An 11,400-nucleotide genomic window follows, 5' to 3' on the forward strand; every position below is an offset into this window, starting at 1 on the left:
TCTGACACTCAGTCATGCCTGTAAATGCCACATACTTACAAGGAGCGGGGTGCGTGGGGGGGGGGGCACTCGGCCCCAAACAGTAGTCATATCATTTATCATATAGAATGGTTCCCTGATGCTTGTTTTTAAGGGGACAAATCAATGCAAGGTGCGACAAAAAAAAAATAATAATAATAATAAGAATAAGAATAAAGGGGGGAGTCCGGGCGGTGAGAAGGTAGGAAAAGTCTTTGTGAAGCGAGGGAGGGGCCGGGCCGGGCCAGGAGCCCGCAGCAGCCGCGGAGAAGTGGTGTGGCCTCCGTCGGGTCGCCAGAGGAGGAGCAAGGCGTTCGGACCGGAGTTGGCGCGTCTGCGTCGCAGGTGCATTAGCTTTAAGGCACGTCTGATGGAGAGTCTCGTGTGCCGGCCGGGTTCGCCGGGGCGGCCGCGCGGGCTCAGGCCAGGAGCGTCTCCGCGGGGAAGGGCAGGTGCAGGTGCGGCCCCGGGCCGCGGGGCGGGGCCGCGGGCGGCCGCAGGGGGCAGTACAGGTGCGCGGGGCCGCGCGGCCCCTTGGCGAGGGGCGCGAGCAGCGGGGGCGGCGCGTCGGGGCCCAGCAGCGCGCGCTCGGCGGCCCCGTAGGCGCACAGCGGCAGCAGGGCCGCGCCCGAGGCGCCCGGGAGCAGCGCGGGGCAGGCGGGCAGCGGCGCGCAGGGCGAGGCGGCCCACGGCAGGTGCTCCCCGGGGCCCGCGTCCGCGGCGCGGCGGCTGCGGAACGGCTTGCTGAGGATGCTGTCGATGGCGAACGAGCTGGAGAACCTGCCCGCGGGGCTGGCGCGCCCCTCCCGGCGGCCGGGCGAGGCGGGCGCGGGCTGGGCCGCGGGCGGCTGGGCCGCGGGGGGCTGGGCCGCCGCGTCGTCGGGCCGCAGTCCGGCCGCGGGGCCCCCCGCGCGGTGGCCCAGGCGCTTGCGGCGGCGGCGGAAGACCCCGTCGGCGAAGGTGTACTCGCTGTTGGGGTTGAGCATCCAGTAGTTGTCCTTGCCCCAGGGCCGCGAGGGGTCGCGCAGCACCTTGACGAAGCAGTCGTTGAGCGACAGGTTGTGGCGCACCGAGTTGCGCCAGCCCGTGTAGCTGCCGCGGAAGAAGGGGAACTTGCCCATGAGGTACTCGTTGATCTCGGCCAGCGTCAGGCGGCCCCCGGCCGAGTCGCGGATGGCCATGGCGATGAGCGCGATGTACGAGTAGGGCGGCTTGGGCCGCCGCGTGTACGGCTTGGGGCGCGCGCCCTCGCCGGCCCCCGCGCCCCCCGCGGCCCCCGCGGCCCCCGCGCCCTCCGCGCGCCCCGCCGCCGCGCCCTCCCCCGCGCCCTCCGCCGCGCCGCGCCCCCCGCCGCCCGCGGGCTCCCCGCCGCGCCCCCCGCCGCCCGCCGCCGGGCTGTTGGCCGCGCAGTCGCCGTCCGAGCCCAGGGAGTCGTCGCCGCCCGCGGCCCCCCGCGCGCCGCCCGCCTCGTCCTGCAGCTTCATGCCCGCGCCGCGCCCGGCCTGCCGCGCCTCTCCGGGAGCCCCGCGCTCGCCGCCGCGCCGCCGCTTCCGCCCGGGCCGGCTCGGGGGCCGCCGCCGACTGGCGAGCTAGCAGGGGCGGGGAGCGGGACGGGCGGGGCGGGGCGCGCGGGCTGCGGGCCGAGCGGGCCCCGGGACTCGGTGCGGCGAGCAGCGGCCGGCAGCGTCCGCCATCCACGCGGGGCCGCGGGGGCCGCCCGGGGTCGCGCCGCCCTCAGCGCCGAGCGCCCGCCCAGCCCCGTCCGCGAGGCCGCGGCGCCCGCAGCCGCCCTCCCGGCCCGGCCGAGCCAGGCCGCATGTCCGCGCCCGCCCGCCGCTCTGCGTCCCGCCCGCACCTCGCCCCGGCGCAATATAACCCCGCGGCCGCCGGGGGGGCGGGGCCTGGGCGGGGAGGGGGAGGGGGAGGGGGCGCTGGCCCGGGCGGCGCGGCTCCCGCAGGGCGCGCCCCAGGCCGCCCGCCCCGCGCAGGTTGTTTGTTTTGGGTCGGCCCGGCCCGCCCCACGCCCGCCGCCCCACGCCCGCCGCCCCACGCCCGCCGCCCGCCGCCAATGGGAGGCCCGCGCGCCGCGGCCGAGCGGCTCCGAGGTGCGCGCCCCGCCCGCCCCCTGCGCCCCGCCCCGCGCCCCGCCCGCCCGCGCGCCCAGGTGTGAGCCGGCCCGCCCCGGGCCCCCGCGGAGGCGCTACGGGCCGCGCACCGGGCGGGGAGGGGGAGGGGGAGGGGGAGGGGGTCGCCGCCCCGGTCCGCGGCTCCCCAACCCCCGCGCGGTGCCCGCTTCCCCGGGTCCCGAACCCGCGGCGTCCGAAAGCAAAGCCCCGGCGGCCCCGACGGCAGCTTCCCCAACCCGCGAGGACAGCGCCGGGCACTCCCCGGGACCCTTTATGGGAGCCACACGCCGGGCACCCTCCCATGCTGCTCTTCTGCGCATCCTCCCCTCCTCTCCCCTCCCCCGTCTCCCCCTCCCCTCCTCTTTCCTCCTCCCCCCTCCCCTCCCCTCGCCCCGTCTCTCCCCCCTCCCCCATCTCCCCCTCCCCTCCCCCTCTCCTCCTCTCCTCTCCTCTTCCTTCCCCTCCCCTCTTCTCCCCTCTTCTCTTCTGTCCCCTCTCCTCTCCCCTCTCCTCTCTTTCCTTCCTTCCTTCCTTCCTTCCTTCCTTCCTTCCTTCCTTCCTTCCCTCCTCCTCCTCTTCTTTTCTTTTTCTTTTTTCCTTCTTTTTTTCTTTCTTTCTTTCTTTCTTTTCTTTTCTTTTCTTTTCTTTTCTTTTCTTTTCTTTTTTTTTCTTTTCTTTCTTATTTTTTCTTTTTCTTTCCTTTCTTCTTTCTCTCTTTCTTTCTCTCTTTCTCCACTAGACTTGAAATTGTGAACTCGTTTTTCTTTTCCAGTGACCCGGGCTCTGGCTCGCTCAGAGGCCTCTGACCCTCCCTTCCCTCTCGCCCCCTCCACCTGGCCGCTGGCCGAGTCCCCTCTGTCCCGGGGCGGCTGGCGGGGCGCGGGGAGGGTGTGCCCCGGGGCCGGGGCGGGGCGGAGGGCACGAGGCTCCCCCCAGGGGACTCCTGCGGCGGCGAGGGCCCGTGGGAGGGGGGGCCTTTGCGTGCCGCGAAGGGGGGACGGGGCCTAGGCGGTGTCCGCCCCGGAGCGCACTGGTAACCGCTGCCCTTGCACGCCCAGGGGTCCTTCCTCCTTTTTCCTGCCTTTGTTGGAAGCAGCGACGGAGCTGCGAGTGCGTGCAAGCTCACCTTTGCTCCTTATGAGCTTCCAGCATTTGCATCGAAGCGCACGCAGCCCGCTGTGCCCTCAGGACCCGTCCCGAGGGTCCTGCCCATCTGTCCTGCTGCCTGCCCATCACGCTGCCGCTAAGGCTTGGCCGTGGGTGCAGGGGCTTCTTTTGGGGAGGTGAGCCCCCTGCTAGGGACCTGCCCACTCTGGCCCTGGGAGTTTGGGGGCCAGAGGGCAGCCAGGTGAACAGGCCCCGGGGCGGGATGAAAGTCGTGGCAGTGGATGTCCTCCTCCTTTGAACTCGGAGGAGTCGGGGCAAGAGGAGAGCGGCAGATTTGGGGGTGCGACAAGCCCGGGTGAGTGAAGGTGGGAGCTCAGGTTGGCTGCAGAGTCCAAGGAGCCCCTTGAGACCCCAGGGGCGGGCACTCACTTTGCCGTCCCCCAGTTCCCACTGGGTGCCTGAAGTCACAGGGCCACCACCTGGCCGCCCAGACCCCTCCAGACCCGCAGCAGCACTCACCTTAGGGGCAGCGCTCCTCCCGGGGCCCCATGCCCCCTCCGCCCCGTCCTGTCCTGCAGCAGCCTCCTGTCTCCCTTCCTGCCCCCTGACCGGAGCCCCCAGCCCCGGTGTGTGTGTGTGGGGGTTGTTCTCCTGGTCCTCTGGAAACTTCCACTGAACTGTTGATACTGTTCACATAAGAGAGAAGAAAACTGGACCACCTACGGGGCTTTGCTGACACTCCCCCATAACCAGGGACCCTGAGGCTGCCGCTCCGACCTTCTTTGCCTGTAAAAAGGGGCTGATCCAAAGGGGCTCCCAAATGATTTTCTCTCAGCTCCCGCACAGATAGTTTCTTGGCCCGTGTGGTTTCTTGGGTTGACCATCTCCAGGGGGTGTGACCATCCAGCCACCCGGACCCTGATGGCTGCGGCCCCCTATGCCTCAGCCGCCCCCGGCTCCAGAGCGGGTGCATGGGAAGGGGCCGTGGGTCTCCTGGGCATGGGGAGGGGGAGGCTTTGAACAAAGCAGTGTTGCAGGCCCCCAGGGAAGGCCGACCTCCCCCCTCACTGCCCGGTCCTCTGTCTTTTACCCAGCACCCTCCCGCTCCCCATCCTCAGCTGGAGCGGCCCCTCCCGACCCATCCCAGGCGGAAAGCACCAGCCGCTGGGGTAGGCCTTTCCCTTGCCTCGGTGCGGGGATGCTGCTGGGGCGCTGCTGCCCACAGGCGTGGAGCCTGAAAGGGGTTGAAGGGAAGGGTGGAGGTGGGAGAGTTCTCAGCAGGAAACTCTTCTATTTTCAGAGTTCCTTAGATCATTGGCGGTGGACTGTGGACAGAAGGCCCTGGGAGCATGGCAGGACCTAGGCTACCTCCAGAAGACAGAAAGATCCCAGGAACTAGAATGAAAGCCCCACTAGGACCGGGGTTTTGCCTTTTATCCTTCACTGCTGGATGCCCATCCTTGCCTCCAGAATGAGTGTCGCGTTGTGCCATTTGCTAAGGACGTGCCGCATTTGTCTTTAATTAAGATCAGAAATAAGGCTGCCCTCTCCCTTTGTGGTTGATTTTGGTATGCTACCCTTAACTGCTGTCTTATGGCCAAGGAAATCATTCACTCGGCGCAGATTTGAGAAAAATGAGAATGGTTGGAGAAACGCATCCATTCTCCACATCTCTAGCCACAACACCCTCAAGCCCAGGCACTGTATAAAAATTCACATGCAATGTTCTGTTAGTTGGTAAGTTCTTCAGAAATGGTTGGAGATTTCTGCTCCCTAATTTTCAATCCGTTGGGGGGTCTGCTATTAATGGGTTAATAATAAATGCTGTGGGTGGGGCCTGACCAAACACTTGCAGGTGTGAAAGACGCATCAGCTTGTTTTTTACCCCCTTGCCTTGTAATTTCCATGGAGAGAAGTGAATAAACCATGACCAAAGAGAAATCCACAGTTCCACGATGCTGTGGCCTCCCTGAAGTAGCTGTAGGCGAAGGGAGGTAACGCATCTCTGGGTGGACACCAAGAACGGACTCCTAGTGCTTTGGATCCCAGTTCCTAAATTCTGATGTGGGAAGGAAGTAATCTAATTCCTAAAAAGGCCCAGGTCGTTTGGGAGACTGGAGATTGGCGCTGAGTGGGAATACGGATGGTCCCCCTCCCCCCCCAATTAAAAGAACGTACAGACTTTGCACAGCGGGGACGTGGAATCACCTTGATAACATTCCCTGAGGGTAACCTGGAAGGAGATTTGGGTTTCTTGTTTCTTGTTAACCTCTGCTGGTCGCTGCTGTTGGCCTCTGGCTATGAAGAGAAGGTGAACTGAAAAGCCCTTTCCTGTGGGAACCTCGGCCTCTACATGTGGCCGCATTATAATGCCAAGAACCAAAGAGCCCCAGCACAGAGGGTGGGCTAAGGTCCAGAGCCCTGAGGGGAAGTGCCTGGCATTGGACCTCTGCGAGTTCTCCGTCGAGGAACAGAGAGGGTCCTGACTCGTGGTCTCAGAAATCTGGTGGCAGCGACGGTTCCTTGGCTCTTCCCTTCCTGAAAACGCACAGGCAGCAGCGCTTTGTGCCCCGTTGTAACCCGTACGTGCCCCCATCGTTTGGCTGGTTCTTTTGCAGATTCTGAACACTTGGGAAGAATCCTGCGGAGATTCAGGGTGGGCGTGAAAGGGTGGATAAAACCTAGGTAATTTGGCACATCTGTGCCGTAGACACGGGCTTGTGTGTCTGTTTGCCACCTGTGCTCTGGCCCAGCCCGGAGACGTGGTTTACTCAAAGAAGCCCAGGACCTGGCCAGGCAGTACTGACCAGGTGCAAAGCCAAGGGCCATCCTTGAGGTTTCTTCTGAGGGTCCAGGGTTCACAACCCCTTGGGCTTCCACTGAACTGAGGTGTTGTTGGGCCACCTGAGTGCACCCCCCAGGTAGTAGGGCCCGGAGAGTGGGGAATGGCCGACAGACAGGTCCAGTGATGGTGGAGGAGAGAGAAGGCACCTAAAGGAAACTGAGGAAACTGAGGAAAGAGGGAGGAGGGAGGGTGTGAGATGTGAAGGCCATCAGCCACAGCATGACACGGGTTAGAGACCACTGAGAAAGCTGTCTGATTCTACGATCCAGAGACAAAATCCTGCGCTACGTATGAAATATTATCAGAAAATGAAAGCTAGCCCCTGGGATGATGTATTACAATAGGATGACAGCTTTGCCACTGTGGTCACGGAGTCCTGCAGAGGACCCAGCAGAGCTGACCAACTCTGAGGAACGCTTCTTGTCCAGGTCTAGTCCAGTTTCCCTTATTACCTGAAGTTTAGATTTTAAGCTTTAAAGCCGAGAAAGTAAAACTGAACTTCCTTTTCCAACGAATATGTCCAGTCCTCTCTTTTTAACTCCGAGGCTCTCATTTTCTATAACAAATGAAAAACTAGACCCTCACTGGCTTTCTAAAAGGAGATCCGAATGGGGTGCCTCTGACTCTTACACCCCGTCACACTGTCATACAGATCCCGGTGAGAGAGGGACAGGTGGCAAGGTCCAGTTAGTACCCTTGGATAGCTACAGGGGATGTACAAGCAACCAGAACCGAACAGGTCCTTGCAGGGGTCCCACTCAGGCCTTCTCATCAGGCGAGGGAGGGGTCCTGTGTCATTCTTACCTTTGGATAGGTGTGGCATTTGGAGAAGGATAATCTTGGGTTTGTATCCCTGTTCTACCGCACAAGTTACTGGTCGCGTCTCTTTTTTTTAATCTAGAAAAGTAACTCTTGCCCAAATTTTAACAACTCAGCTCCTAGATCCTACATTCTTTGCCTTTCTCATTCCTCACATCCTTCGGGGAGATCATCTTGCAAAGATAGACCATCTTTGTGAGCCTCATTGGACTAATTCCTTGGCAATAATCTACTAAGCAAAGTTTCCAGGTGGAAACTGGGAAAGTCAAAAACAGTCTTTGGGGGATTGGGAAACTTCCTTGGACTCCTTAGACCTAGCATGTGGCTAATGCCTTAGTCAATGTTCCAGAAAGAAAAAAAAAAAAGTCCCTTGTTCTTCCAGAAAATTGGGGGCAGTTGTGTTGTTCAAAGAGGGTAGAAGCCATCTTCACAAATCACATAGGAAACGTTGTAATTGAGCTGTAAAGAGAATATCTGTCTGTCTAAGGGTCTATTTATCTATTATCGATCAATTTTTTTTTATCATGGAAGATTTCGATCACATACAAAAGTAAAGACAAAAGTACAATGAAATGTCATGTAACCATTATCCCAATCAATATTTACTAATTTAAAGCCACTCTTATTTCATCTATATCTCCTCTGTCCCTACTTCCCACCCTTAACCAATTTTTTTCTGGATCAAATCTGAGATACTATATTACTTCTTCTGTAATTACTTTAATATCTCTAAAATATAGAACTTCCTTTTTTAAAAAAATATAACCACATTATCATCATCAAATCTCAAAATACTTATATTTTATATTAACAAGTATCTAATGAGTATTTAAATTTCCCTAGTAGTCTAGAAAACATATTTGCAAATGATACATCCAATAAGGAGTTAATATGCAAAATACGTAAAGAACTTGTACAACTCAACATCAAAAAAAAAATCCAAATAATTTAATTTTAAAAATGGGCAGAAGTTCTGAATAGACATTTTTCTAAAGAAGGCATACAATGGGCAACATATGAAAGAAAACATGCTCAACATCACTAATCATCAGGGAAATGCAAATCAAAACCACAATGAGATATCATCTTACACCTGTCAAAATGGCTATAATAATAATAAAAAAACACACAAGAAATCACAAGTGATGGCAAAGACATCAAGAAAAAGGAACATTTGTTCACTGTTGGTGGGAATTCAAATTGGTGAAGCCACTGTGGAAACCAGTATGGATGCTTCTCAAAAAATTAAAAATACAGTTACCATATGATTCAGTAATTCCACTACTGGATTGCTGCCCAAAGGAAACCAAATTTGAAAAGATATATGCACCGCTATGTTTATTATTGTGACATTATTGACAATAGCCAAGATATGGAAACTACCCAATGTCCATTCATAGGTGAATGAATGGAGAAGAATGAGTGGAATATGACTCAGCCGTAGAAATGGATGAGATTTTTGCCATTTGCAGCAACGTAGGTAGACCTAGTTGGTATGATGCTAAACTAAGAGAAAGACAAACACTGTATGATTTCCCTCATGCGTGGAATTTAAGAAACAAAACAAATGAATAAACAAAGAGAAAAAGATTTTTAAAAAACCAGACCTTTAAATACAGAGAACAAATTGTTGGTTACCAGAGGGGAGGTGGTTGGGTGGGGAAAACAGGGGAAGGGGATTAAGAATACCCTCATGATGAGCACTGCATAATGCATAGAATTGTTGAATCACTGCATTTTACACCTGAAACTAATATAACACTGTGTGTTAATTATACTTAATAAGAATTTTAAAAAATTACATCAGTAGTGTCATTTTTAATGAACAATTAGTTTGATTGATCCAGAATCCAAAGATCCTCCCGTCATGTTGAGTTGATAAGTCTTCTAATTCTCTTGAATTTATAGATCTTTGTTTCCTGTTTTTAATTTATCACTTAAATTGTTTTAATTTATCATTCAAGTTGAATTGTTAACTGAGTCACGTTGTTTGTCTTGTAGATTTTTATTACAGTTTGGACTTTTTGATTACATGGTGTTGGTTAACATGTTCTTCTGTCCCCTGTATTTTGAGTGAATTGACAGATCTAGAGGCTTGACCAAACTCAGCTTTTATTTTTATTTTTCAAGAATACTGATGATGTGGATTTTTCTGTGGAGGCTCATAATGACCGGTTGTTGCTCTTTTTGCAAATTCACATATGTGTGAATTTAAGTCTAAGCTTGATTCATCTATTATAAAACTCCCCATTAACTTATTGCATCATGGTCTTTGCAGACCTGCCTGTTGATGACAATTGCCTGTTGCCATCAAGGATTGCAAGAGAGTAGCATTATCATTCCATTACCTCTTTCTTTAGAAGTTAGAATGCTTCTATAAAGAAAAGCTTTTCCTCATCAACTATTTGTTATTTGAAATACGGTTTGTGCAGAAGTGAGCTAAACACTTAATTCTTATTATTTACCTGTTTTCAAATAATTTGATAGTTCTTGTAGAATCCTGCAAAAGATGTACACACACACACACACACACACACACCCCTATATGAGTATATCATTGACTAACAGCTTTTTATTTTATTTTATTATTATTTTTTAAATAAATTTATTTTTTATTGGTGTTCAATTTGTCAACATACAGGAATAACAGCTTTTTAAATACATATGATGGGTTTAAATCCACTTATAGCCTTCTAGATTTCTAGTATGACAAGATGTCATAGACTCACTTTGCATATCCTGCCTCATACCTGGCCTGGAATTCTCTATTTATCCACGTAGTCCTGGTTCTTTGTTGATAGAAACAGTATTGAGACCAAGATCTAAGTTCTAGAGGTGTTAGTTGCTTCTGGGTGGGTCATTGTTTCTAGGACTTTACAGTGGACAATGCTAGGAAGAAACATTTTTCTTAAAGAAAATACATGATATTTCCAATTCACCCTAGGATTATAAGGTTTTTGCTCAAGTTTTTCACTTGGTATCTGTATATCTCTTTCTCTTGTGCTGAATATCACGTCAATATAATTAAATCACTTACTTGCTTTATCATTCCTGTGTGTGTAAATGTGCATCTCTGTTTTTGTATCAAAATATCAATTCCAATTTTTGCTTACAAAGGGGTAACTGAAAACATTTTGAATTTTACTTGCCCCCCTTTTATCTTTAGGGACTCCAACCCACTAGCTACACAAATTACCAAGTTTTACAATAACTTCAGATAATCCGACTCTAGTGATTAAACCCTCAACTTGGTATTTGTTTAGTATTATTTGGTGCATTTTGCTTTTTATTTCCTTTATTGTTTTTAGTTTGTTTCATAACTGTAATTTTTACCTAGTTTCGAAGTCCATCTATCATGGGAGATATAATCAGGGAAATTTAGTTTTCATCCATGTTTCTTCCATCTTGCTTTCTCCTCCACTTATAGAAAACCATCTGATTGAAGTTTTAAAAAATACTCTTGGGACACCTGGGTGGCTCAGCAGCTGAGCGTCTGCCTTTGGCTCAGGCTCAGGTCATGATCCCGGATCGAGTCCCACGTTACCCCCTCCTGCAGGGAGCCTGCTTCTCCCTCTTTCCGTGTCTCTGCCTCTCTCTCTGTGTCTCTCATGAATAAATAAATAAAAATATTTTTTAAAAAAAGTACCTTTTTTAGTGGTTTGCCAAAACTACCATAACAGAACATCACAGGCTGGGAGGCTTAAACAACAGAAACTTATTTCTTCCAGTTCTGGAGGCTGGAAGCCCAAGGTCAGTCAGTGGGGTGGGCGTCTTCTCAGCATCTTTACTTGGTCTTGCTCTGTGCATACATGTCCCTTTAGTGTCTCTCTGTGTCCATATTTCCTCTTTTTATAAGGACACTAGTCAGACTGGATTAGGGCCCTTCCTAGAGACACCGTTTGGATTTAGTCTCCCTCTCTCTCTCTTTTTTTTTAAAAGAACTTTTTTTAGTTTCATCTGTGCTTGAACTGCCCTCTGTTGTGTCAGAGTTGGTGTGTTCCCTGAGTTTTCTGAAAAGCATCTTTCTTTTTAAGAAAGATTCTGTTTATTTATTTATGTGAGAGGGAGCGAGCAAGTATGAGTTGGGGGAGGAGCTGAGGGAGAGGGAGAGGGAGGGGGACAGAGTCTCAAGCAGACTCTTGTGCCCGGAGCAGGGAGCCCAGTGTGAGGCTGGATCTCAGGACTCTGAGATCATGACCTGAGCTGAAACCAAGAACTGGGTGCTTAACTGACCACCTAGTTACCTGGATTTAATCACCTTTTTAAAGACCTTATCTACAATTACATTCACATTCTGAGGTACTGTGTGTTAGGACTTAAACATATAAATTTTGGTGAGACAACTCAACTCATACCACACTTCCATTAAAATATCTAAACCTGGCGCCTGGGGGGCTCAGTTAGTTAAGCTGGTTAAGTCTGCCTCCGGCTCAGGTCATGATCCCGGGTCCTGGGATTGAGCCCCACGTCGGGCACCCTGCTCAG

General features: G+C 53.1%; 1 protein-coding gene and 1 long non-coding RNA gene across 2 annotated transcripts in view; one reads left to right on the forward strand and one right to left on the reverse strand.

Annotated features, from left to right (window-relative positions):
• FOXQ1 (forkhead box Q1) overlaps positions 1-1,543 on the reverse strand; it is a 1,942-nt gene extending 399 nt beyond the window's left edge. The window contains exon 1 of the mRNA XM_077885820.1: positions 1-1,543. This exon is cut by the window's left edge and continues 399 nt beyond it. Within this exon, the coding sequence (XP_077741946.1) occupies positions 438-1,502 (1,065 nt within the window). The 5' untranslated portion in view covers positions 1,503-1,543 and the 3' untranslated portion in view covers positions 1-437.
• A 1,610-nt stretch (positions 1,544-3,153) lies between these two features.
• Positions 3,154-5,192, forward strand: LOC144306602 (uncharacterized). Its single transcript, XR_013373686.1, has 2 exons — positions 3,154-4,420; positions 4,552-5,192. It is a non-coding gene; the product is annotated as an uncharacterized LOC144306602 (long non-coding RNA).
• Positions 5,193-11,400: the final 6,208 nt, after the last annotated feature.

This window comes from Canis aureus, chromosome 37, assembly GCF_053574225.1.
Source record: "Canis aureus isolate CA01 chromosome 37, VMU_Caureus_v.1.0, whole genome shotgun sequence".
Classification (NCBI taxonomy): Eukaryota; Metazoa; Chordata; class Mammalia; order Carnivora; family Canidae; genus Canis; species Canis aureus.